The sequence below is a fragment of the Ailuropoda melanoleuca genome, chromosome 5 (assembly GCF_002007445.2).
Source record: "Ailuropoda melanoleuca isolate Jingjing chromosome 5, ASM200744v2, whole genome shotgun sequence".
Lineage (NCBI taxonomy): Eukaryota > Metazoa > Chordata > Mammalia > Carnivora > Ursidae > Ailuropoda > Ailuropoda melanoleuca.
The window spans coordinates 31,275,631-31,303,200 of NC_048222.1; the positions used below are offsets into that span (position 1 = coordinate 31,275,631).

Genomic DNA, 27,570 nt, shown 5'->3' on the forward strand with positions numbered 1-27,570 from the left:
TTTTATCTACCAGCCTCTTAGCCTGGACTCAGCAATTCATAGGGGAGAAGGAAAGAAAAGGGAAATGGAATCAGAGCTCCAGCCTTTCTGTGGAATTGGAATGTCCTCTTCTCTCCTGCATCTCTTCCCTTATTGTGGCTTTCTTCCAAGGTAGAAGAAATGAGGAATAGAAGTGGTTCTGCCAACATCTTTGAATTTTATGCCTTCCCCAACCAGCCCTCTTTTGGGTATGTCTCTTTTTCCATCCTTTGCCCATTTTTCTCTTAGGTTAGTTTCATGCATCTTCATAAGCCCCCATTAAATACTGTGACAACAACTCTTGTGTAGTCTGTTGCAAATACACTTTTTCAAATCTATTTTTATAGGATTCCTTGCCATACAGAGGTTTTTTACTTTTGTTTTTTTTTGGGGGGGGGCAGGGTTGTAGTCAAATTTGTCTTTTCTCTTTTAGCTTTGGGTTTTTGGTCCTGATTAAAAAGGCCTCTCTACCCCAAGATTGTAAGTCTCCAAGAATATTCTTCAAAAAGAATTTTGCTGTGATTCAGTCTCTCATCCATGAAATGAAAAGTTTCACTGAATCATTTGTTCCAAAACATACCCAGGGTACAGGATCACCTCAGGAGCTTGTTAAAAATTCATTCTTAGATCCTCGCGCAAACTTACTGAATCAGAATCTCTGGGGAATGGAGCCCAAGAATATGGTTTTTTTTTTCTTAAGATTTTATTTATTTATTTGACAGAGATAGAGACAGCCAGCGAGAGAGGGAACACAAGCAGGGGGAGTGGGAGAGGAAGAAGCAGGCTCATAGCAGAGGAGCCTGATGTGGGGCTCGATCCCATAACGCCGGGATCACGCCCTGAGCCGAAGGCAGACGCTTAACCGCTGTGCCACCCAGGCGCCCCCCAAGAATATGTTTTTAACAAGTTCTTTTGGGTGATTCTGATTGTCAGCTAAACTTGAGAACCACTGGATAATATAATCACTAAGGTCTCTTATTCAAAAAAATCACTTTTCTGTATTATATAACTCCTGTGTTTAGAGTTTTCTCGACAACTAGATAAGCTCTTTGAACATAGGCAGGACAATGTCTTAAGTACTATCCTTCTTGCCATTAACCTATTGAGATCCTATTACTTCACACTGGGACAATTCCAATAGCCTCTTCTTTTAACTTCCAGTCCATCTGTGGCTATATTTATCTTAAAGCATTCACCTTCAAACATTTTGTTTTACTTTGTAATTCAAGGCCTCCATAAGCTGGCTCCATCTTGTTTTTCAACTTTTGTATCTTCCCCCGAGGCTGTTGCGTATAGTCATCTAGGTTGTGGATTGTGCAGTTCCTTAGGTGATGGTATACATGGGGTTCCCTAGAGTGGTATGATATGATCATGACCCTGAGTTCTCCCATCCTTTTGCATTAACCCTTCACTCTAGCCTGATTGGTCTCCCACCCCATCCCCCTTTTATATAGTGATAAAGCCTTGTTCACTCTTACTTTCCTGCCTGTTATATGGCATCTACACTGTCTGGCATGCCCTTTCCTCTTTTCTCTATCAAAGTTCCACATATTAATATCTACAGAGTGGAGTATTACATAGTAATAAAAAGAATGAGGATGGTTTTTAATCATTCCTTTGAAGTTAATTCCAGGCTGTATTGTTAAGTAAAAATAGCAAAAGACATAATTGGATATAGTGGTCCATCTTTTGTATAAGAAAAAGAGGAATTATGAATTTATACATATGTGCACATTTTATGCTTATTTCTTCAAAGAGGAACATGAAGGATAAACAGAAATTAATAAAACTGGTTATCTGTAGGGAATAGATGGGGAAAGATTGGAGGGAAAAGGGAAAGGAAAGACACTTCTCTGAGCATTCCTTTTTTTTTTTTTTTTTTTTTAAGATTCATCCATTTATTCTGAGGGTGAGGGGCAGAAGGAGAGGGAGACAGAATCCCAAGCAAATTCCCCGCTGAGCATGGAGCCCGACACAGGGCTCCATCTCACAACCCTGAGACTAGGATCTGAGCCGAAATTAAGAGTCGGACGCTCAACTGACTGAACCATCTAAACGCCCCATAACACCTGAACTTTTGAACCATGTAAAGGTTTTACATATTACATATAAAGAGAAATGAATCAAATCTACAGACATACAGAGGAAAAAGAAATTGAACATAGCATACTGATAGTACGTCCCTAGTGGGATGAACTTTAAGGACAAAAAGAACTGCCCCCAATAGACACTTAAAATTTAGTATATTTTCATTGTTCGTATTAATATTGATGTTATAATTTTGAAACTAGTTTTTGAACCAAGATTTTCATTGTGAGGGAAAAGATATACTAATTTAAGGAAAAACTATAGTGTTGAATTTGAGTTGAAAATAGCAGTAAACTCATAGATGTTAAAAAAAAAAAAGTCCCCAACTTTGTCTACTGAAATGGCCTAGAAGCAATGACACCCCAGTAGCTATAAGGACAGCTAATGAATCAGATCCTGATTTATAAATGCACTACTGAAAAGAAAAAAGACTCCACAGACAAGTGGCTGATTCCAGGTCTGGGGCAGAGATGGTAAAAAGGGAGCTTTGAGAAATCTTATGCCAGACAGTAGCCTCAAAAGCAAACAGAATTGTGTTAAAATGACACAGACGATGGCTTGAAGAGAACCCCACCAGCCTTATTTGCGGCAGTTTGAACCAAAAATTGAGGACAATTTAAAAATTAATGGTAATGGATTATTATACTAGATTGAAATAAATCTTTGCGTTCATAATGATACTTAGGAGAAATAAGGGAAGGGTGAAGAAATAATTCTACTTCATGAGAGACTGCTATACAGCAGATGTAGGACGAATAACACAATTAGAAAGCCACCATTTTGCAGTCCCAGATGTAATAACTAATTCAGGCAAGAATCATCAGTAGATTGCTAAAACCACTGGGTGGAAGGTTATTGGGAGATAGGGTATTGCATCTCTCTCTACAATGAAGAGAGATCTAGAGTCACCGTTTAGTGTCAAACTTACCCCTGTAGCGGGGTAACCTGGCGTTATGTGCCTCTAACGTGATGGTGTTTGGAAGGATACAACTGCCATCTATGTTGTATTCTTGTTTAGACACAAGAAAATTTCTTACTTATATGGAAATAGTCAGATCCAGGATGTTGGAATTGCCCTAGACTTTTTTAAAATGTCAATTTCAGGGGTGCCTGGGTGGCTCAGTCATTTAAGCTTCCAACTCTTCATTTCGACTCAGCTTGTGATCTCAGGGTCGTGCAGTTGTGAGATCAAGCCCCCCACCTTGCACAGGGTTCCTGCTTCTCTCCCTTTCCCTATCTGTACTCTCTCTCTCTAAAATAAATAATTTTTTTTAAAAATGGGGGGAGGGACTATGTAATATTAAAAGATTCAGAAAAACCAAATGCAAGGAATGGCCTTGATTGGATTAGGGATCCCCAAAAAAAAGAGGCTATAAAAGAAAATATGAGGCCAAATTATTAAATTTGATTATGGATCATATGTTGAGATTATAGAATTGTTCATTTTCTTAGATGAAAATGGTACTGTTGTGTTTTGTAGAAGAACGTCATAATTCTTAGACTTATGCATACTGAAGTATTAGGGACAGGAAGTGTGCCTGTCTGCATCTCAGGTGATTCGGAAAATGTATGGGGAGGGGGAGGAAGCATAAGCACGCACAAATGAGACAGGATGATCATTGGTTAAGTCTGAGGGGTATATATTGAGCGTACTGATGGTAATGATTTTTCCATTTTCCTGGAGATTTGAGAAGTTTCAAAATGAAAAATTGGGGCAAAAAATCTTATCTTCAGAGCCCGGCACAGATTTTGTCTGATGAAGACTTCCTTTTCCCAACCACACTAGCTAGAGGTGATTTACTCATATGAACTTTTATGACTTTCATGTTTCTCTTATGATCCCCAAATTTAAATGCACATGGGAGCTGCCTGAGGAGTTGACTTTTTAAAAAAAATTACCAACTCCTGGACCGCACCATAAGCCTATGGCAACATACTGTGGAAGGATAGGCCTGAAAATTTAGTTTTTAGAACCATTTATTCTGTATATGTTAGTTTGTTTATCTTTTTCACGTATCCTCACCTAACCAGCGTGGGAGCTTAGGGTCAACCCTGAAGTTGTTGCTCAATCCTTTGTGTCCCTCATTGCTGGCACACAATGTTATATGTGTTCCACACAGTAGATGTTTGGTAAATACATGCTGACTGTATATGTTGACTGATTTGTTGATAAGCTGAAGAGATTATCAGAAACCTCTCTAAATTTTGAGAGATTAAAAAAGAAACCTAGGGGCACCTGGGTGGCTCAGTGGGTTGGATGTCTGCCTTGGGCTCAGGTCATGATCTCAAGGTCCTGGGATCGAGCTCAGCATTGGGCTCCCTGCTCCGCGAGGAGTCTGCTTCTCCCTCTCCCTTTGCGCCCCCCTCCCCTGCCCACAGCTTGTGTGTGCTCGCTCTCGCTCTTTCTCTCTGTCTCAAATAAATAAAATCTTAAAAAAAAAAAAAAAGGAAAAAAGAAAGAAACCTAGCGGATAAAGTGTTTAGTTAATACAAAAGATTTATCAGAAAGCTGTGTAGTTTTGGGGCGCCTGGGTGGCACAGCGGTTAGGCGTCTGCCTTCGGCTCAGGGTGTGATCCTGGCGTTATGGGATCGAGCCCCACATCAGGCTTCTGCTCTGAGCCTGCTTCTTCCTCTCCCACTCCCCCTGCTTGTTTTCCCTCTCTTGTTGGCTGTCTCTATCTCTGTCGAATAAATAAATAAAATCTAAAGAAAAAGAGAAAGAAAGAAAGAAAGAAAGAAAGAAAGAAAGAAAGAAAGAAAGAAAGAAAGAAAGAAAGAAAGAAAAAAAGAAAGAAAGAAGAAAGAAAGAAAGAAAGAAAGAAAGAAAGAAAGAAAGAAAGAAAGAAAGAAAGAAAAAGAAAGAAAGAAAGAGAGAGAGAGAAAGCTGTGTAGTTTTGGGACACCTGTCTCACTCGGTAGAATACGAAACTCTTGATCTCAGGGTCGTTAGTTCAAGCCCCGTGTTGGGTATGGAGTCTATTTTCAAAAAAAGAAAGCTGTGTGGTTTTTAGTTCTAAAATTACAGGTTTGGTTTAAAGAAATAACAAGTCTGTTAACAGTAAATGTTTGAAATTAAGAGTTAACAGTGGTATCATCATTGAATTTTATTACCTCTGCAAATTGACATATTCACAATCCAGTAGTTATTCTTAATATAAAAAAAATATAGCTATACAGAGATAAATAGAGGGTTGTTGGTATTGGAATTGAGATGAGGGATGATGTAGGTAGGTAATAATGCAAGAAAGAAACAAGCAGGGATTAAAAATATTTTTGAATATGATTTTTAATAAGTGTGCAGCTAGGTCTGAATATATGAATAGTAACAGCTAACAATTTTTTCAGTGTTTACCATATGCCAGAGATTGTGCTTGATCTGAAGTATTTGTGATCCCTAAAATAGCTTGTCTAAATAGATGTTATCAATTTACAGATGAGAAAATTGAGTCTCAGAGAACTTAGTCATGTGCGCGGATTCACATAGCAAATAAGTGGTGGAAGGTTTCAGAGCACTTGCTGGCAAATATGGGCGGTGGCATAGGGTATGGGTATATATAGTTTCCCTTAATTTGAGACTTTGTTCAGAAATGGTATGGTAAATGGGAAAACATTTTATAGCATCAGTCCTTTGAAAAGAAATAGAAACAAAAGATAAAACAGGGGAGAGGGGTTGATCTTTATTAGGGATTAATTGCTTAGGTTCATAGGGAGAGTATATAAGAAGGGCATGTGTATAAACCTTGATCAGTATTCAAGAAGTACAGTATCATGAGTTCTTTTTCTGCACAAAAGAAGTCTTCTGGTATAGCTGCAGTATTAACCGAGACAACATAATCTATCTTTAGTGCATATGTATTTATATGTGTTAAAATAGCTGAAGTAAACTTAAGTTTTACTTTGGAATTAAACATTTGATTAAACACTGTCTCAACAATAAACAGCAAAATTGCTTTAGTATTAATAGTTTTCAATTATCCACACATATTTTTTACTATTTCATTGGAATGAGTTATGGGAGTAATCTTTTCAGCTAAAGTGAATTTTTACTTCCTATAATAAAAGTTGGAACAAATGGCGCCTGTCTGGCTCGGTCGGTGGAGCACGCAACTCTTGATCTCAGGGTTGTGAGTTCACGCCCCACGCTGGGTGTAGATATTGCTTAAAAAATAACATCTTTAAAAACAAACAAAGCTACATTCTGGGTAACAAACTGGTACAAGGAATCTACGTACAACTGCTGTCCATTAAATGTAATGTTCTATGACTCTTATCACAGTAATTCTAAACTAATAGAACATGTTACTCATTGCAGAAAAAATATAAATAAGTTAAGACATAATTTTAAAAATTAGAAGAAAAAATTTCCCTGATGACAACTTAAAAATACCATTTTAGAACTTCTAGCTAAGGGACATAGAAAAATGATGGCAAGATTGTTAGGTTGAAATTATACATGACATCGGCACAGAAATAGGTGAATCGGTGGAACAGAGTGTAAAAACCAGATCAAGCATTTATTATATGTTAGTATTTCATAAAGGTGACATCTCAAATCAGTATGGGAAAAAATGGACTCTTCAGAATATATTAAGGCAGTTAATTGGTTAGCCATTTGAATTTTGGTAGATCTATACTTCGTGCTGTATACAAACCAAATTCTATATGGGGTAAAGATTCAATTAAAAAAAAAAGACACTAAAACACGAAATTTGGTATAACCATGTAATGGAATATTATGTACCATCGAAAATGATATGAGTGTAATTGTTGACATACAGGCAAAATCATGGTATGTTGAGAAATACAGCATAATATTTACAGCAGAATTTCGAATTGTAAAAATAAAAAAATATATTATGCTTAGGAAAGTCTGGAAGAGGAATTATGGGTGATTTTTGTCTTAGTATTTTCTGTCAAGAGCAATAAACCTGTACTGCATGAGTGTGGAATTATTCTTTTTCTTTCTTTTCTTTCTTTTTTTTTTTTTTTTTAAGTTCTACAGGAGTAAAAGAGCTAAAGAAAAAACAGCTTGGCAATAGAAAAGGAAGATATGGTGTTTTCCTGGTTGGGGAGGGGGATGGAAAGACACAACAACAGGTGCAAATGAAAAGTTAGGCAACGGAGGCCAAAAATAATTTGTAGATTTCCAAAAACAGTACAGGGTATTGTCTCACCGAATCAAAATGACGAAGGTGGCTGAAATCAGAACTAGACAATAGTCAGAACATAAGTATATTCAAAAGTAGAAGGTGAGCATGATGGGCTTAGAGAGCTAAATAAATACTGAGCAGTTGTATAAGGGAGATTGACACAGATCTCCGAACGTTATCTCTTGCCTTTTGTATGGTGCCTCATGAGTTTTGAGAGCTTTGCCTGCATCCTGTTTGAGAAAGGTTTATCTAACTTGGTAATGGCAGACATCCTCTTCTCTTTTTATGGATGAAAATACTGAAGCTTAAGGAATGTTTTGGTGACATGGCTAGTTAAGAACAAAGCGGAAGCCAGAACCTGCTTTGCTTCAGTCTAGTGGGTGGTCTGGTAATCATACCTCATTCTCTCACAGACTTCCGGGGAGATGAGAGCAGTCCTGGGAAACACCCAGTGATTCTAGTCAAGCCTGACAAACTTGATATGAATAAGTCACTATTACCTAATACCTCCCCAGCATGGTTGTTTTTCCCTACCCACCCAAAACTTTTAAGGCTCTCAAAGGTAAAATTTTTGATGAGAAAATGATGAAAATGACTTGTTAATTTACCACATTAAAATGAGCTATCACATTTCACTTATCAGATTAGCAAAGATGAAGAAAACTGGAACACTGTTAGCAAGAGTTCTGGAAAATGGATGCTCCATGCTGCTGGAAAGACTTTAAATTGGTATATTTATAGAGGGCGATCTGGCAGTACCTATCAAAACTTAAAAATTATTTACCTTTTTCTGTATCAGTTTTACTTCTTGGAGTTTAGTCCAAGGATATACTGGGGAGATGCCCAAAGATAACATGTGCAAAGATTTCACCCAGCTTTGTTGATTTTTTTTTAAAGATTTTATTTATTTTAGTGAGAGGGGCAGGCAGAGGAGGAGAGAAAGAGAGAATCTCCAGAAAACTCCCCACTGAGTGAAGAGCCTGACACGTGGCTCAGTCCCACAACCCTGAGATCATGACCTGAGCCGAAATCAAGAGTGACACTTAACTGACTGAGCCACCAGGTGCCCCAGCTTTGTTGATTTTTAAAATATTTTTTATCTTTCTATAATGACTGAAGTTTTTTCAGTGAGTACATGTTGCTTTTATAAGCAGGAAAATACTAATAATGCTATTTTATGGAGGATTATAACCATTCTATCACAGGATTCTTATATTACTACCATTAAATCCTACGTGTTAAGAACAGCAGCAATGACCCTGGATGCTCTTGGCCTTCTCTTTCATTTGTGACAAACATCGAAGGAATAGCTTCTAAAGTCAGTAATGGATGAAAGGCAGGATGGTTTGAGGGAAACAGTGTGATTGGATGGAAAGAATATGGGAGTCCAGGGATCTAAATCTGGTATCTACCTTTGCCTCTTAGCTAGAGTTGTGATTTGGGGCAAGCTGCTTACCTCTCTAAAGCTTGGTTCTCCCCCACCCCCCGATTTGATGAGGACAATTAAAGTATCTCTCCTGGAGTTGTTTTAGTACCAAATAAGATTAGGTTGGTAAAATTTCTTTGTAGACCCCCTCATTTGGGAGTAAAACAGTAATCAACATTTGTTGAATGTTACCTGCCAAGCTTCGGACTAAGTACTTTAAATGTCTGTTATCTCGTTTAGTCCTTGTTATCAACCCTGTGTGGTTAACAGTTTTTTGCTTTCTGACAAGTGAGAAAGTTGAGACACAGAGAGACTTAGGAACCTGCACAGGGCCATGGTTATAAAAGGTAGAGCCATAGTGGGAGATGATACTTGGGGAGAAATGTGGCAAGAGATCTCTGAGAAGTGATTCATGTCTCACCAGTCTGCCAGAGTTTGAGGAAGTACGTGTGAAGGAAGCACCTAGTGGAAATAATTTATATTTTTAGAAATAATCTGGGAAAAGGAAAAAGAGAAGGCCTCAAACAGTCAGAAAACTCAATCTCTTCCGAAATTGGAACATTAGGGTCACATGCGAGTAGAACCATGACAGAAAGGCTTCAGTAGAGTTGGTTTAAAAATATATGTACTTGGAGTACATTCTGAAAATAGCAGCCTCTTTTCTATCAGTTAATATCTTAGAAGGTGATTATATAGACAGTTTATTTATTATTTATTTTAAGATTTTATTTATTTGATGGAGAGCACACAAGCAGGGGGAACAGCAGAAAGAGGGAGAGGGAGAAGCAGGCTCCCCATGGAGAAGGGATCATGACCAAGTCAAGACAGATGCTTAGCTGACTGAGCCACCGAGGTGCCCCTCATGTGGACATTTTAGATTATATCTTTCAACTCTGTTGTCTCTCCCCACCCCCACTATTACCCTTTTATAATCTATTCCCAGAAATCCTGGGTATTATCAGAGAATATATGTGAAGCAAAACTGAAAACCTGTTCACCTTTAATAGAAAACATTAGCAGGGTTCTCATTACTGTGCATAAATAAAAAAGTATAATGGAACTAGATCAAAGTCAATGATAGGTGATTAAAACAGTCAAAGAAATGTAGTGGTTTTCACATAAGAACAGACTGAAAAGACTGGGATTTGTTTGGAATGAAGGTTTGGCAAAGATGTAATTACTTTCTAAATCTAATTATGGAGTATAGATGAAGAGTAGACTGGTTTATTTACCAAATTCTGTGGCATCCTACCTCATCTTCACCACCCAGCCTACTCTGAAGTAAAAAAAAAAAAAAAAAAAAAAAAAAAAAAAAAGATATTGCCTTTTAAAAGATCATACCCTTCTCGGGGTCCTGGGATCCAGTCCCGTGTTGAGCTCCTGACTCAGCAAGAGGTCTGCTTCTCCCTCTTCCCCTGCTTATACTCTGTCTCAAATGAATAAATAAAATCTTTTTAAAAGAATAAGTAGGGGCACCTGGGTGGCACAGCGGTTAAGCGTCTGCCTTCAGCTCAGGGCGTGATCCCGGCGTTATGGGATCGAGCCCCACATCAGGCTCCTCTGCTATGAGCCTGCTTCTTCCTCTCCCATTCCTCCTGCTTGTGTTCCCTCTCTCGCTGGCTGTCTCTATCTCTGTCAAATAAATAAATAAAATCTTTAAAAAATAAATAAATAAATAAAAGAATAAGTAAAAGGTCATAACCCTTGTACCATACCATTAACAGTCTGAAAGCGTTATGCTTTTGAAATAGGTTCATGTTAGGTGTGTTTGCCCCCAACCCCGTTACAACTAGATTTTTAAAATCTGAATAGTTCAGTGGCAAGATACTGAACTTAATGCCACAGTGATCCTTGTAACTATCTTGTTTTCTTCAGAAGTAATTGATTAGAGGAAATTGCAAGTAAGAAGAAAATACATAGATTTATTGTTAACTAGAGGTTATTTTGGATTACTGCTCAAGGTGATTATGTTCTTGGGAGAAACTGGTGTGTCTGTTTTTAGGTACAAGAAATATGTGGAATTAATTCCACTATCAAAGATTGTGTGTACATTTTCCAAGATGGGAGATTATGATGCTAAGTGGTTTTGCTATTCCAGGTCTGCAAAATCATGACTTAACAAAATAGCCTTTGTGGGAGGCCTGTGAAATAAAAAATATATTTATGTGGCTCTTTAGAGTTTATAAAAATGCTCGCACATACTGCGTGGAAGTGAAGCTCGAGCTGCTTGCCGGATGTTAAGTTTTCTTTGCTTAATGGCCATGTAGTCTGAGCTCCATTATTAATGTATTTCTGACTCCTCGGCCTTTTCTAAAGCAGCCTTTTAGCTACTATTCAGTGCGCCGGGGCAGCACGATCCTTTGGTTTCTGTAATCGTGTGTTGCTATGACTTTAGGACTGCGTTTTGGCCAAAGATAGTTTTGTAGCAATAAAGACTATTGAAGTACTTTGCTTTTTCTTTTCTTTTTTTCCTTTTCTTTTTCCTTAGATCTGTTCCGAGGACCACGATTCATTTGGGGAATGATTACAGAATTGAATCATGGTAGGCAATAAAAATACACACTCAACGTTGAATGAAAGCCTCGTCCTGGAAGGGGAGAGGTATTATGTTTAAATTGGCTGTGCTCGTGTGTGTTGAAGAATTTGGTGTCAGTTAACTTTTTAGGTTTCAAAGTTCTGTCATTCTAGGATGGTAGAGAAATTAATTCATAGAAGACTGTGGGAAATGTTGCATTAGGTGATGTCTTAGTGTGTGCCACTAAGCATTAATCCTAGTGGAGTTGAGAAGCCAGATCTATAGGTTAAGTGAAACATTGTCGTTCAGAACCAGTTAAGCTTAAGGAAGCAGACCCCCTTTGGGTCTTTCCAGTGTTGGCAATAAGCTCTTTCCAGTTCCATGGATCTTTTTTTTAATCCTGTTCTGTAGACCTGATTTTGACATCTTCTGAATCAAACCTGAGGGCATTGGTGGTTTTATTTGACTTTACCAGTCCCTAGGGATCTGTTTTCACCTCTCTGTGCTACGCGTTCCTGCCCTTGGTAACCTACTGTCTTCCTGAAATGGTGTCAGCAGACAGTTCATTTGCATTAAAATTAGTAGTGACATAAGGTGATTCTTCCACCAGAATACCAAGTGGAACTCAGTACAGTAGAAACTGAAAGTGCTGGTGAGTAGGGTGAACTTCAGGAATACTTCAGATAGGTGGGCATCCCCCAAGGATGGAAGGGCTGCAGGGCGTGATTATCTGGAAAACAGTTGTGAAGCTTCTCACACAGCCCCCCCTCCCCATTCTGCCCTGGTGAGCAAATGCCTGGCACAAGGCGGTAACTCCTTACTACACTGTAGCCAGTGACACCTTCGTGTAATTTTGGGGTGGGGGCTAGGGGTTGAGCATTTCAGAAGGTGAAAGAGAACTTATAAAGAGGAACTTGAGCACAGTAAGTCAAATTTTCTGGTTGGTTGTTTTGGTTCTTTTTAGTGCGGGTGACTTCTTGTTTCAACTCTTGCACGAGCATTCTGGTTGCTGATAGTTTTCGTTTCCTAGTGCTTAATTGTTGGGGGAACACGTGTGTTTCGATTATTTCTAACATATGAGCAGATATTGGATTCTTCCCCTCTTTTGTGTCTGTGATCTAAACAACACCAAATTGTTGCACTACCATTTAACTTAGAGAACTGAGCATGAGTGTGACCAAAATCATGTATTTGATGTCTGGTTTTGAATACAGCTTAAAATTACTCTCAAATAACAAGTTGATCAATATTCTTACATTGTTAGTGATTTGGTAAGGATCATTTAAATAAGCCCAGTTCCTCCCCGTATAAAATCACAGAAATGTTTAAGATGTCATTTCTTCTCCGAACAAGAATGAGAGCCATCTGTGAAGCTTGGCTTCACAGCTCGGCTTTCATGCCTTGGAAGTCCTTGGAAACCTGTCTGGAGAGCGTTCTAAATCCTGCACATTCCTGTCTTCCAGGCTATTTTTCTGGTCCAGCAGACAGTTCAGGACACGGAACCCAAGGATGAACGTTCCCCGCAGCAGCGAGGGCGACAGGGTACTGCGGCAGGAGGCGAGCTGCCTAACCGATGACCCCGCGTCTGCGGCCCAAGAGAGAGAAACAAATAGTCTGGTTGCGTCTGCTCTTCAGAGTCTCACTTACCCCCTGGGTCCCAGGAGCGATGGTACGATGGTTAGATGTTGCCTTGATTCGGAGGGCTTTCTGACCCGTGAGCATCTATGCTACCCAAAAGCATAAATAACTCCTGCAGCTGATTGGCTTAGCTCCCTCTCACAGTCAGCTCCCCAGCACAGTCAGCTCCCCAGCACAGTTACCTAAGGCTGACCGCCACAGGAACGCCCCCCTGACCCAGTCAGTCCCGGGCTTCTAACTCGGCGTTAATGGTGTGAGAAAAATAGTCCTGGATCTGGAGTCAGAAGACAGATTCAGATTCTAGCTCTGCTTCTTATCATCTGTAACCGTGGATGAGCTCCTTAATCTTTCTGATCCCTGCTTTCCTAATCTGGAAAACAGGGATGTTAATATTCTTCTTACTTCACGAGACTGGGAGGAGACTTTGGAGTTAATGGATGTGCAGGCTCTTCTAAACTTAGCGGGAACACTAGTAATAGCAGTTACTGTTTATTGAGCGCTCACTGTGCTAGGAACTTTACATATGTGTTTTTAGATAAAGGATGGCAAACTGTGGCCAAATCCTAATCACTGCCTGTTTTTGTAAAGTTTTAAAATGCAGCCATCATGCCCATTTGTTTACATATGGGCATTGAGTGCTTTCCTGCTACAGAGGCAGAGATTGTGACCTACAGAACTCTCTGGCCCTTTAACAGAAAGTGTGCTGATCCCTGCTTAGAGCCGTCCTCCTTGTGCAGATGAGGAAAGGAAGCTTCGGAAGCTTACAGAATGTGCTCAGGCCCACACCGCTAGGAGGTGGGCGGCTGCCATTTGAACCTGTGTCTCTCTGACTAGGCTGTGCTATTCTAGATGCATCCGCTGGCGGAGGAGCAGGGCGTGCCGGCCATCCTGGATGTGCCATGAGGGAGAGTTCGTGCACTGAGTCCCTCTTCCTGCTCACTCACATACGCCGGGTGCGACTTGAGGCGCTCTTCAGGAATCAGCCCACCAGAATTGCTTCATTGTTGGGGGGAGGGTGGGAATCAAGCATCCTGAATTTGTGGTGTAGGTACCTACTTTCATTTTTTAGAACGGCACTTGGAATGCGAAAGCCCGTCTTGGTGATGAAAGTGTTCCTTGCTAGAAGCTTGCCTGTGGATTGTGTGGAAGCTTAGCTCTTGTGCAGACAACAGGGCCACACTGAAAACTTGTCAAAAGCTGTAGGATTTGACCTCTCAATAGGTGTTTGGTCTAGATTTTAGTTTCCTTTTCTCTAGAAGCAAATGGGGAAGAAAAGTGAGTGTACTCTAGCTCACAATTTATTTGGTTATCTAAGAGCCCCAAAGCAGGCTCATTTCCCATAAGCGATGAGCAGTAATCATGTTCACGAATTATACAGACTTAAAATACGTGAGGGTTGAGAGTCAGATAGTTGTATCTATAACCTTTTACTTTTTTCAAAAAAAGATTTGAAGAAAATGTAGAAAAGTTAAGCTTGTCAAATCTAGGTGATGGGATACGCATATTGTGTTAACTTTGGTATGTTTGAAATTTTTCATAAAAGACTTTTTTACATTAAAATATATTAGGAGAACTGCCAATTTAAAAGAATCCTATGATAATACTTTTATAAATATTTTCCCCCAATTGTCTTCTGCGTTACATCCAGATTTCAGATGTTTAGTTTCAAGCCTTTTTTGCCTGATACGGTATTAGCACACTTTGAAGTGCTCTCACATATTTTATTTCAGTTGATAGAAGAATCCTGTGAGGGAGGTGGGAGTGAAGAGAGTTCTCATTTTATAGAAATAAACAAAGTTTAGAAAATGAATTGCTTAAAGATAACAGCTCCTTGGTGATACTAAGACAAAAACAGTTTCTGTGAAGGAATCCTAACCCAAGGCCACTTGCACTGCCGCTTCAAAAATTGGTGCTGGTGAGGTTAGGATTTTCCAGTGCATAGTGAAAATGCATTTTCATGTGAATTTCTAGGAAAAGTAATGCATTAGACAATTAGAGACTGTCATCCCTTCTGGGAAATAAAATTTAGAAACATTTAGAAATTTTTGGAAGGACGTGGAAAAGGAATAGTTTCTGCACCCAGAGGTAGCAGGTTCCTTAAATAAAACACAGGAACTACAAGAGTATTATTTAGAGCTACAAGTGGAAACAGAAGTAAAAAGTGATTGCCTCTGTGGAACAAGACCGGGGGAGGCCATGGAGTCTGGCAGGGCCTTGCTGGTTGTCCACAGAAATCCTCTAGTGTTTGAATTTTTTTAAGCCATGCACATAATTTACTTTTAAAATTTTAAATCATTTTAAAGTGTGGGAATTATTGGCTTCTTTCTCTCCTCCCCAACATACAAACCTGGAAAAAAGCTCAGGGTGATCCAATATGAGTCTCTAACTTATTTTTCCTTTACTTGTTCAAGGCAAGTTTTTGGCCTGCGAACACCTACTAAAAGTTTGGGGGTTGTCTTGTTGTTTTTTAAAGAGATGAGGTTTATTTTCCCCCCAAGCCTTTTTGCTGTCAAGTTATTTTGGTTTGTTTGTATGATCTTTTAGACCTTTCACTTGACTATGCCTCTCAGCCAGCAAATCTTCAGTTCCCTCACATAATGCCACTTCCCGAAGACATCAAAGGCTCCTGCTTCCAAAATGGGAATAAACGGAACCATGAACCCTTTATGGCTCCAGAACGATTTGGAAACAGCACTGTGGGCTTTGGCAGTAACGTTCATTCCCAGGCGCCAGAGAAAGTGACACTTCTTGTAGATGGCACACGTTTTGTTGTGAATCCACAAATTTTCACTGCTCATCCGGATACCATGTTGGGAAGGTAATTGATGATAATTTCCTTCCAAATTCACTCTGTCCTCTATGAATAGAAATATCTGCTGTTTATCTTGCACTGGATGTGAGGAAAAGAACCCCTGCGTTGCTTATTTTTCTGCCTTCATACCTTTGTGAGACAGGGAGGGCAAGCTTGTAAAAAGCCTTATATTTGTTGATGATTTGGGGGATGTACTATTTGCAAAGCCAGTACAGTAAGATGGGCCCCCACAAAAGGGAGTGCAATCAGAACTATGGAAAATAATCTGACTATCCTTCCCTGTTCCTCTCTAAACTGCCCCTAAAACAGGAGTCACATACCTCATTTCTCTTATCCATAATTTGTACACCCTCACAAAAGTGGTCTTGTCTGAGGTCCACAGGTCAAAGACAGGGTTAAGAGGAGATCTAAGTTGTGGGTTTTTTTTTCTTTTGTCTTTTAATCCAAAATAGAATTAGACACGTGTTCCACATGACACACCAGCAAAGCCGTTTTATGGAAAAGCCTTTCGCCTGCCGTCCGTCGCCCACTCTGCTTGGCAGTGGGTGTCGTGCTGTCATTTTCTGATGCCTCCATCACTGTTCAAGTTTTCCAGAACTGAGTCTTTATATCTGTATTGTTTCATGACTGCTCTCTCTTTTCTTCATGTTCCACTCTCTGTGCTGCTTCATTGAGACCACACTCTTACCCTCCTCTCCCCATCTCCTGCCTCCAGCATTTTAGGGTGAGGGTTTAGGAAGTAGAAGGAGCCTGCCAAGGAGGAGCACTGGCCAGAAAGTGTTCTTGGAGCCGGGGCTGGGGGGTAGGAGGTTTTCCTTCTGGCCCAGCCATAGGCCGACATGAGGAAGAGCAAATTGGGATGATAATAATAATAATAATAATAATAATAATAATAATAATAATAATAATGTGTGTGTGTATACACACAGTTGGCTTTTGAGGATTTTCTTCTACTTGGAAGTAGATCTTATTTAAAGATCTAACCTCACTCTGGATTTTGAACTAATTTGAACTGATTTAGAAATCAGAATGGACCACACTCATTTGTTGAATTATAGGCTAAATGGAATTCAGCTATTCAAATATATTTATATTTGAACATACATATGCAAATTTGTGATGAACCATTTTTAACCAGAACCGAACCAATTTCTCAAACATCTGAAGTAAGACTAAACTAGAACATTAAAACATTTTCCAGATGGCCCTACATTTTATCAGACTTGACTTCCTGTCCTCGGTCTTGGTGTCACCACCACTGCCTTCCCCCACAAAAAAAAAACCAGTATTCCCTCAGCGCTGGCTGGCTCTTTGAGGTAGATTGCCTCTGACAGTAGTGATCATGAGTAGAAAGCAAGCATTTTCTGGGTGATAGACTGATTAATCCTTGGGTGACCCCCTTTCTTTGAATCTAAGAATGAGTTGTCCCATGATGAGAGAGTATGATTCTTTATCTAGGTGGTTCATCAGCTGAGGTTATCAGTTTTGAGGGTTACTTAGGTCTGCACTGTCCTGATGTTATGTACAGTGTTGGTAAGCCTAGGCAGCGAGCTTAAAAATGTGGGCCACTAGTCACAAGGGGACAGGCTGAGAGATCGCGAATGGATTAATGTTAATCCACACCACTACCAGATAAATAACTCTGATCTTAGGTCTTGCTGATGATAGTTGGGGCGGGGGGGGGGCGCATTACATGGCATGTTATTCACTATTTTGATTCATAATTGTCTTGGCTAGACTTTAACCAGACTGTTCCAGAAAAATGTCAGCATTCTTTGAAGACACTTTTATCAGGATGGATTTCTTATGTATGGTGTTAGTGGTTTGGAAAGTATGTGATTTGGAGTCTTTTTCAGACCTTTGAAAAGCAGCCAATTTAGGGTGGAGGATAACAGTTTTAACATTGAACAGCAGGGCTTCCCAGCAGGTTAAGGAAGGAAATGGCAGTGAGGTGCCATTGGGAACTTAAATCAGGCTGGCCAAAGATCCTGACTGCCTGCGCCGTCCCTCACCCTGGTTTCCCATTCCGTAGCTCAGACGTGCAGCCGGAGTGGTGGAAGTCGAGGGGCCTGTTTTACCAGAGGGGATCTGAGAGGGAGGAAGGAAGGATGGGAAAAGAGGAGTAAGAAAAAGGGAGACCTCCCTGTGGCCTCCTGACCTCTGAGTTCATGCACAGAGCAGGCTTGCCTCTCTAAACCATATCAAACCACTGATAAGCCTAATACCTCCCATCCCTGTCTACTTGACCCAAAGTTCCTGTCATGAGAGTTACTCCTTGGATTGAAGAAGGGCATTTTCCCCAGAGCTCCAGCATTAGAACGTGCCAGGAAAGGGAGAGCATAACACCTGCACCCACCAGTACAGATGCGTCTGTCACATTAGCTGTTGAAAAGCAAACTCGGAACCGCTGAGGACTGGCAAGCTAGATAAGTAATGTTCACGGAGGAGGGAAGGGACCAGGCAGGGTCAGGAGCAGGAGATGCACGGTCTTCCTGAGCTGCTGGCATATCCCTGGGCAGGGGGGAGGGCGTGAGAGGCAGCCCTCAACCCTCACACACGCCAGAGATTTTCCAGGGGCCAACTCTGCAGATGCTGCTTCATTTGCTGTCACAGAAGCTTACACAGGTGACCCTTGAGGACTTGCTGCTTCATTTCTCCGTGCACTCAAATGCTGCAAGCCACTGCTACCACTTTTTCTGTCTGGAGGGAGCTTCTTCATAGGGGTTGGGTCCCACTACTGTGTTTTTAATTTATACTATGAGAACATGGGATGGAGTCTTCCAGAATGAGGTGAAGAGGGGAGCGGTCTCATGTGAAGAATCTGGCTGGACTGGAGAAGGTTAACATTGTTGCCTGATGTCTTTCAGAATGTTCGGACCAGGAAGAGAGTACAACTTCACTCGGCCCAACGAGAAGGGAGAGTATGAGATTGCTGAAGGAATCAGTGCGACCGTATTTCGAACAGTGCTGGTGTGTAGGAGCCTTTTTGTTGCACCCTCTTCCCCAGGGGCAGGCATAGGCAGAAGCCTCGAGATTTCCATCAAATTCTGACTTTAGGGTCTCTAGTTCCAGTTCCCTTTCCCTGTATCTTCTCTTCCTGTAACTTTGAAGTACTTCTTGTTTGTGTGAGCTCAGTCCACTATCAAGTTGTGGTCAAGCACGCCAGGAGAGCCAGGAGCCACCTTGCCAGCTGACAGGTCGGCCAGCTTGGTGATGGTTCTAGTAACCTACCATTTTAACAGAACCAGGAATGGGTAGGGGGTTGAAGAGGTCATTTTTCATCTTGGTTCTTTGCCTACATCTCTTCTTTTTAATCCATTTACAGGATTATTACAAAACTGGTATCATCAATTGTCCTGATGGCATCTCTATTCCAGACCTTAGAGATACATGCGATTATCTCTGCATTAACTTTGATTTCAACACTATCCGATGTCAAGATCTGAGTAAGTACAGGAGCAGCTCCCAGCTGCCTTTAAGCAGCTGAACTTTGAGTCTGCTTGCAGTCGGCTGATATTCTTTATCACTAAACAGACTTTCAAGCGTGGGTTGAAAATCATCTGCAGAGGCGTGATGCTCTGTTCCCTCTCCTGCTTCACAGCGCTGTGAGGAAGTGGAGCAAACCACGGAGAACACGTGGTGGCTTCTCAATCTAGCTTGTCCAGTGAGCCACCGAGCTAATTCCTTCCCCTCTTGGGACCTTGGTGATTCCACTAATGCATAAGGATACTGATTCTTGGACATTAGTGAGCCTTCCCTCATAGAGTCAAACAGCATAAATTGGCTGGGTTCTTCTTAGAATTATTTTTATCATTAACTTCATGTTTACTAAGTGCTTTCTAGATGTGAATTTGCTTACTTCTTACAACAGTGAGCCCTGCAAGTCTGGTGATAACCCCATTTAACAAATGAGAAGACTGAGAAATTAACTCGTTCAAAGCTCTAAGCATTAAAGCTGGGATTAGAGCTGACTGTCTGACTACAAATGCCATTCTCTTATTATCACCTAGGCTTCCTGAAATTAATTTAAAAACTTATTCTTTGAGGTTTATGATACATTTCCCTGCATATTCCGTGCAGTTCTCTAGACCTGTGGTTTCTCTGCCGGGTCTAGCGCACACTTAGAGCTAGTCCCTTGTGTCCTCAAACTCCGACGGCCCCTCTTCTGTGGTGCCGGAACGCCATGAAATTGGGGTCTAAGGCATCTTCAGAAGAGGCACTACAAATGACGGTTCTTTCTCTTGTAGAATTAATGTGTGTGGTTTGGCATCGTATCACCTAACAAAACCTCAGTTGGTCAAAATGCTCAGGGATTATTAAACATGCGGGGAGCGCCTGGGTGGCTCAGTTGGTTAAGTGTCTGACTTGGTTTCTGCTCAGGTCATGATCTCAGGGTTGGGAGATCGAGCCCCATGTCAGTTCCACACTGGGCGTGGAACCTGCTTGGGATTCTCTCTCTCTCCCTCTGTACCGTCCACTCCTCCCTCCCTCTCGCTAATAGAATAAATAATAAAAACGAGGAAGTTAAAGAGTGGTAAAATGTGCAACATATCCACTGAATTGGCGCCTTGGAGCAAGAAACCATTTTCTGGCTTTAATGGGCCGCCCCTCTGGAACTCCTCAGTGGTAACAGCCATCGCCTCATAGCCTTTCTCACCGCAGTCATATCTGCATTTGGGCAGAGAGGATGTTCACCTGCAGCTTCTCTCCGCAGGTGCTTTGCTGCATGAGCTGTCTAACGATGGTGCACACAAGCAGTTTGACCACTACCTCGAAGAGCTGATCTTGCCCATCATGGTGGGCTGTGCCAAGAAAGGGGAGCGAGAGTGCCACATTGTTGTGCTGACGGATGAGGATTCTGTGGACTGGGATGAAGACCACCCCCCTCCCATGGGGGAGGAATATTCCCAAAGTAGGAGCCCCCTGCATGGTGTAGATGTTTTCCGCAAGGAATGTGCCGCCCAGAGTAGTAGCTAGATTGTGGAAGCAACGTGAATATCGCTGTTGAGCTGGCAAGGAGCACACTCACCCGGATAATCCGTGCCCTGTAGCGATGCAGGACTCGGGTTTATGCTGAGTGTGTAACATTGTTACACCTCCCACTGCCGCTGCTGGTGTCAGATACTGTGGCGATATGGAGGCCATCTTGAAGCCATTAAATGGTGGTGTCACTCTTCTCTCTTCTGGTTTCATTTTTAAATCCTTTTGAATTAGTAACAATTCAAAAAGTCCAAAAGGGTGGATATACATTGCAGTCTTGATCCCACCCCTGCCTCATCCACCTGGTTTTCCTCCTCAAGGAGTTTCTTTTATATCCTTCAGATGTATTCAGTGCACATACAGAAGCAGTTATGTCCATGGCTTTTCCTTTTTTCCAAATGTCTCCATATTCTACAGACTGTTCAACACCATGTCTTACATAAAAAGCCTCCATGATCTTTTTTAACGGCTGTATAGTATTCCACTGCATGACTGTGCTGTAACTGATTTACCTGGCTCTGTTGTTGGACATTTAAACTCTAAATTATAAATGATGCTGCAATAAATAACCAAAAAAAAAAAAAACCCCAGAGTCTTTTCACACATGTGTCTCGATAGAATGATGTTCCCAGAAATAGAATTTCTGTGCCAAAGCTTTGTTCCTTTATCATCTTGATAAATGTTGCCAAATTCTCCTCTGTATTACACTCACAAAACAATATATGACAGGTTTGTTTCCCACACCCTCACCAAAACAGTGTTTTACTAAACTTTTATCTTTGTCACACTGATAGGTAAAAAATACCATCGCATTTATGTTTTAATTTATATTTCTCATTTCATGATCAACACTCACCATCTTTTTAATTTTTAAGAGCCTTTTAATTTCCTTTTCTGTGACTTTATTTGTGCCTTTTGCCCATTACAGAATTGGATTGTCTTTGACTTAGTGATTTGTGAAGGCTATTGGTGACTACTCTCCCTATATATATTAAGGAAATTAGCCTTTTGTAATATGAATTGCAGGTACTTGTTCCAGTTGACTTTGGGGTTTGTTAGCTTTGTTACAGTGGTTTTGGCTAAGCAGAGATGTTGTATTTTTAGGTAGTTGAATGTATCAATTTTTATGTTACGGCTTCTGGGTTTTATGTTGTACCCAGAAAAGTCTTCCCCACCTTGAGACTATAAAAATTTCTCATGTGGTTTCTTTCTTATGTTTGATCTATTAGCATTTAATCTGTGATCCGACTGGGTTTGTTGGTTTGGTTTTTGGCGTCAGGCTCAGGTATACCTTTCATTAGTCTGATTTTGTTACGTTAGCTCATCTCTCTCCTCTTCTGGTCTTTACTCCATGACTAACTCCGTTTTTCTCTTTCCAGTTCTTTACAGCTCCAAGCTCTATAGATTCTTCAAATATATTGAGAATCGTGATGTTGCTAAAACAGTCTTAAAGGAGCGAGGCCTGAAAAATATTCGCATTGGAATTGAAGGTAACAAATAGCACAGTTAGTACTCAGCTCGCGTGGCTCATGGAGTAGGTTGTATCTGTGGGCACAGCTTGTGTCCTTAAAACCCGGCTTCCAGAGGACCTGGAGAGTAGGCACACATGAAACCTACATTCCTGCCTGTGTGAAGGATTCCTGGTTTTATTCTTATTTACCCTTACATTTCCTTTTCATCTTATTTCCAGTCGTAAATGCTTTAAAGCAGCTGCAGGAATAAGTTCCGATGTACTGCTTCGGGATAAAGAACAGTGAGGGCTAAGGACACCGGGGGGTAAATGGAGCAGGGCCCATGGGCTTACCGAATGGGAGAGCCATTCCACCAACAATCTTGGTGAGGATCTTTTTGGGATCTGGAAGGGTCCTTCTGAAAACTAAAGCTTAGAGACTCAAATTTATTCCACTACGTATACCTTTGAGGAATGTCTGTGTGTATTGATAGAATGGTTTGAAATGATCTTAAGCAAATGGCTCCCAACCTGTGGTCTCCATAGAAGGGTCTTAGACACTGATTCTTCGAGAATGCTGAAGCCATCCTGATCTCCCCCCCATGAGTCTTTGACTCTTGTGTTTTGCTATTCTTGCTGTCTCAGTCTTGCCTGCAGAACGCATCAGATCTTCATTGTGTCTGACTTAGGTTGGAATTTCAGGTGGGAAGAGATTTTTGAGGTCTATTAAACCTCTTTCCTCTGTGTCCCTTCTTTGTCAGTGGAAACCCCAGAAACAGGGTGATAAGGATTATTCCAGTTCCCAGAGCAGCCCATCAGACTGTCCTATAATTAGAACATTCTTCATGTATCTAGTAGATAACTTCCTCTCTCTTCAGTCTTCCTTCTAGTTCTAGCCTCTCAAGTAAGAGTTCTCCCATTTCCATGTGATAGCCTTTCAGATATTTCAGGCAACTTCCCTGTTTTTTCTTTAAGCTACACATTATACGCTTTCTTAACCACTTCTCCTACAGTCTGCTGTCTAAGCACTGGAATTAGAGACTGGAGTTCACCGTGGCCTAGCAGGATTTCTGTTCTGTGGCATTGTTGCCAGTAAGTACAGGCTTCTGAAATTACTGAGAGGCTATTCTCACTCTGCCATTAGAGGAGATAGAATTTTTGTTACTTCGCTTCCAGGGACAAGACCTACTAACCTGGATAGGTGGGGAGTGCAGGGGTAGGTGGTTGGGAGTGGCAGGGCATGGTCAGAGGTCATTTCCCCCGTAGTTTTCATGCACAGCCTTTGAATTTGGGAGGAAATTAATGTGGTTAGAGAAGAGAAAGTGTGGAATCTAGAGTGGGCAATTTCCTGGAGTCATGAGAATGGTCTTCTTCTATGTTTTAGGTTACCCTACCTGTAAAGAAAAAATTAAGAGAAGACCCGGTGGCCGGTCTGAAGTAATCTATAACTATGTGCAGCGCCCCTTTATCCAGATGTCCTGGGAAAAGGAAGAAGGGAAGAGTCGCCATGTGGATTTCCAGTGCGTCCGAAGCAAATCGCTCACTAATCTGGTAGCTGCTGGAGAAGATGTCTTAGAGGACCAGGAGATACTAATGCACCACCCGCCCCAGGTGGATGAACTTGACCGGCTGAACGCCCCACTTTCTCAGATGGCATCTAATGACTTTCAGGATTAGGGCCAGCTGTGGACCCATGCCTCTTCGGAGCCCTTCTCTGTCTGGGATGCCCACAGCCAGTCCTCCCCATGGTTTGTCTCCCCCTGAGTAGGAGACCTGCTTCTCCATCCTTTCCCTTTCTCCCACAATTAGCGTTTGTCCTTTTCATTACTGAGAAGTGTGTGCCTCCGGCAGGGGATGGAAAGCACTCACCAGTAAATAAGCTCCCAGCTCTGCGGCAGCCTGCTAACTTGAAAAATTTGGGTCTGGTGCTGTTTACAGAGCCTTTACGTAACTGCAAAAAGCAGGAAAGGAAGTCGAGACTCCTGTTGCCTCATATTTATCAAAGCAGTCCTCTCATCCTTTATACTTTGTTCTTGACTTATTTGTTTTATACCAGGCAAATTACTTAGCAGCAAAGGGACCAAATTAAAAAGAGACAATCTCTAGCTTCCACAAGCAGGCGCTAATGGGATTCTCGTTAGAGACCTGCATCGGGGAAGAACAAGGCTCCCATCAGAACTTCCAGAAGATTTCTTAAGAGCTTAAATTCAGTTTTGTTTTTCATTAATACAATGAATAGTTCAAAACCACACAGATTCTTTGACAGAAGTCCAATAGTAGTGTAACAATGTTTATGAAACCTTTTTAGGTTTAAGGTCTTTGAGTCTAAGGAAATTATTTGGAATGAAATTCACAACTCAAGTAGTCGAAGAATCTGTCCAGATCCAGCCACTCTCATCATCCTGGCTCGGAGTCCGGAGTGAAGCCGCAGGTCTTCACCCTACGCAGCTCGTCACTGTGAGTGTGGCTGGGAAACCTGAGATGATACGGCTGAAAGGCTTTCAAGAGATGGGCAGGAATTTCTCACAAGTGCTGTTTCTCAATAGAAAGACTTCTAAGAGCTCCAGGGAAGGGGGCATTTGGGGTGAAGCTGGGTGGAGAGACACCTGCTCAGCCTTTGTCCCAGTTCGGGACTTTTCTTTGTATATACTTTTCATACGATGGAATTTTTTTTGAACATCAGGATTTTTGTTTTTGAAGTAGCCTATCACACTGCTCACACTGGGTTAGGAAACCGTACTGCTGTCGTCCCCAAAGGACAGAGGCATTGAAGGGGTGTTTGGCCTAGTAATTCTGTTTGATCTGTCGGCTCTGTGTTAGTAATACGCGGTGTGTGACGACCCAGGTCACTCCTCCCAGTACCATTTTCCCTCGTGTCCTCATGGCTGTTAACAGCAGGGCTAAATTTAGAGTCTGGAGCCAGATGTTAAGTGTCTGGGGATAATGTCCCATTTTATGGTAAAGGTTGGCCTTCTAAGCACCTACCCAGAGCCTTTACTCATCATAGATTTCAAAGAGGTACATAGTTTCTTTGAAGTTCTTTAAGGTAACATGACTAGTTTTCTTAAATTCCATTCCCATAAGATACCATAGGGCAAGCTAGGTGATAACATTTTGACTGCCCTAGTCATAGGCCTCCAAAGGTGAAGTCTGATGGGTGTCGAAAGTTGCTCTCTCCAGGCTTGGAGAACAAGAATGTTTTGGAGAAGCGTGTTCCTGCATGTGAGGAGCATCAGTGCTCCGTTCAGATTACTCAGAAAATAGTAGTGAAGGGTTCAACTGAGCCGTCTCCCGCCTAGAGAGTTCTACCACTGGCATCCAACTTGTAAGGCTGATGGTAAGGGCTAAAGTTTAGGGTGAGGGTTTTTGTAGCCAGAAGGTACTTTTATGTCTGTGAAACATCTTGACTCCTATTTGAGGTTAGGTTTGGCTTCAACCCTGCCAGTATTGCCTTCATACCCGCTGATAGTTGACCAGCCCAGATAATCGTTTAATGGTGCTTCCTTTCTGCTTCTCAGTTGACTTCCTTCCATGCCATCACAAAGGAAATTTGAATGAACCGTGTAGTCTAATAAGTGTAACTCGTCTTCTCCGTCTTCTGTATTAACATTTAAGCGTGAACATGCCGCAGCTAACACTCTAAAACCAAGTAGTCGTTGCTTAGGTCAAAGCCAGGTATGAAAGTATGGCATTTACTTAGCGCTCTGTTCTACGTGAATGATTTATTTCCTCAGGCTTTCGAGAAGTAGGTGTCCCCCCCCCGCCCCAAATTGGGTTAATGTGCTTTTGGCCCCAACCCATGGGATGAGTGAGCTGGAAACCCATACAGGTAAATCTGCTAGTGTCGCTAGATGGTGGTGACGCAGGGAAAAGTGGGGCCCACAGGTCCCTTCCGGTGAAGAGGGAGGTTCTTCTGCACCCACCACCCTCCCAGCCTGGAGCTCAGCATCGCTGCAAATTTAGTAGCTCCCCTTAGCCATAGCTGCTCTGTTCCCGGGGCCAGGACATTCCATGATGGCAGGACCACTCAGTCCCCACAGGGACAAGGGCTGGGTTGCAGTCATTCCCTTCAGAGTCCGTTACTGGCCAGCTGGGCAAGAGATACTTCTAATAAAGGTGGAACTCAGGTTTGGTGGGGTTTTTCCTTCTAAGTGCCTAAATAAGTAAGCCAGGCTGTGTATACAGAAGCATCGTCATAAAATTATTTTGCTCAGACTGTCTTACTCAGCGGTAGCTCGGCAAGCCAGGAGGAACCTGAATTTGACATGTAGACTCTGGATTTGTGAATGTGTCACTGTCATGTGTCGTTGACTGGGGAACATTTGGCACTGAGCTGGAGAGCGGGCAGAGTGCTGACATGTGTCTGATGAGATGGCTTCATGGTTTCTCCAAAGCGGAGGAAAAGTAGTGAAAAGATGACAGCAAAAATGGTAAGGAAGCTAGAAAGTACATTCACTGCGTAATATGTAACAGCCGATATTATTGTAAGCTCAATTCCAGGAAACCAGTATGTCATCTACTGTGTACAGCTCTATGAAGATACTGTGGAATAAGCCCAGGAAGGATGGATACATTTGCAGAAAACAATCACCACAGGCTTTTCACTCAAATTGTCAAAGTGTGCTATGGAGTCTTTTTTTAATCAAGTGTCAATAGAAAGTTAAGAATCAAGGGGTTGTAGTAATTTATTCAATGCCACTTCTTGCCATTATTTTGAAATTGTTAAAATGGGCAGACGAGTTCAGAAAGCAAACCTGATGCTTCACCGGGAGACGGAGCCACATTCGTGCTCTGCATGGGATCGCCTCTGCAGGAGAACATTGCATTTTCTCTTAAAGGCAAAATGCTTGGAGATTTTGCCTCTTTACTTTGTATTTACTTTTAAAGTTGCACTTGTTCACCTACCAGTGTTTACGAAATCCTTTATTTAGGATGCTTTTTCTATAATAAAATATTATCATTTGTGTCCATATTGTTTTTTTAGCAGAAAATAAAACTGGAAGTCAAGATGTTAAAAGGGACCCAAAGTAGCAGCACCTTGACTGCCCAGAACAGAGCCTCTTCCTTTCCTGCGGGGCTACAGCCTCACTTGGAGCCTGGGGGGTGCCTGTCCCACCCTACTGTCTATAACTCACAGGTTCCAGAACCCTAATAGTCTGCCTGCCTGAGTTCCTGGCTAGTTTACACTCTAGACCTCCTGAATCCTCAAATCCAACCAAGTAGGACCCCACAAAGCCAAATATAAATTTGGAAGGTAAGAGGACTCACAGACTTTTATGTTCTGGTTTAAAACAAGTGAGGAGCCAGGGCAGGAATGAAAGGCGGGTCCCTTGGAAACACTGCTGTAAAGCTTCTGGCTTCTCATTTGGTCCCTGTGACTTGGCCCAAGTCTAATCAGTTGCCTCCTGAGTTCCCTCAGCTCACTTAGCCTGCCCCTTACTGGCGAGCCAACTCCAAGGGGTGCTAAAGCCAGCACCTCCCCGGCAGGCCTG

The 27,570-nt window shown here is 41.7% G+C and overlaps 1 protein-coding gene across 5 annotated transcripts; it reads left to right on the top strand.

Moving 5' to 3' along the window:
• KCTD20 (potassium channel tetramerization domain containing 20) lies at window positions 1-27,048 on the top strand. Of its 5 annotated transcripts, none has more exons than XM_034660630.1 (8): window positions 1-227; window positions 12,662-12,867; window positions 15,381-15,654; window positions 18,516-18,618; window positions 18,974-19,094; window positions 20,363-20,560; window positions 22,008-22,118; window positions 23,463-27,048. In XM_034660630.1, the coding sequence occupies exons 1-8, from the start codon at window positions 160-162 to the stop codon at window positions 23,753-23,755; spliced, it is 1,374 nt and encodes a 457-aa protein (XP_034516521.1). In that variant the 5' UTR covers window positions 1-159; the 3' UTR covers window positions 23,756-27,048. The 5 variants fall into 5 exon arrangements, with proteins under 5 accessions (XP_034516521.1, XP_034516522.1, XP_002914336.2 ...); XM_034660631.1 differs by having other exon boundaries at window positions 6-227; window positions 15,407-15,654; XM_002914290.4 differs by lacking the exon at window positions 1-227 and adding an exon at window positions 11,172-11,225.
• Window positions 27,049-27,570: the final 522 nt, after the last annotated feature.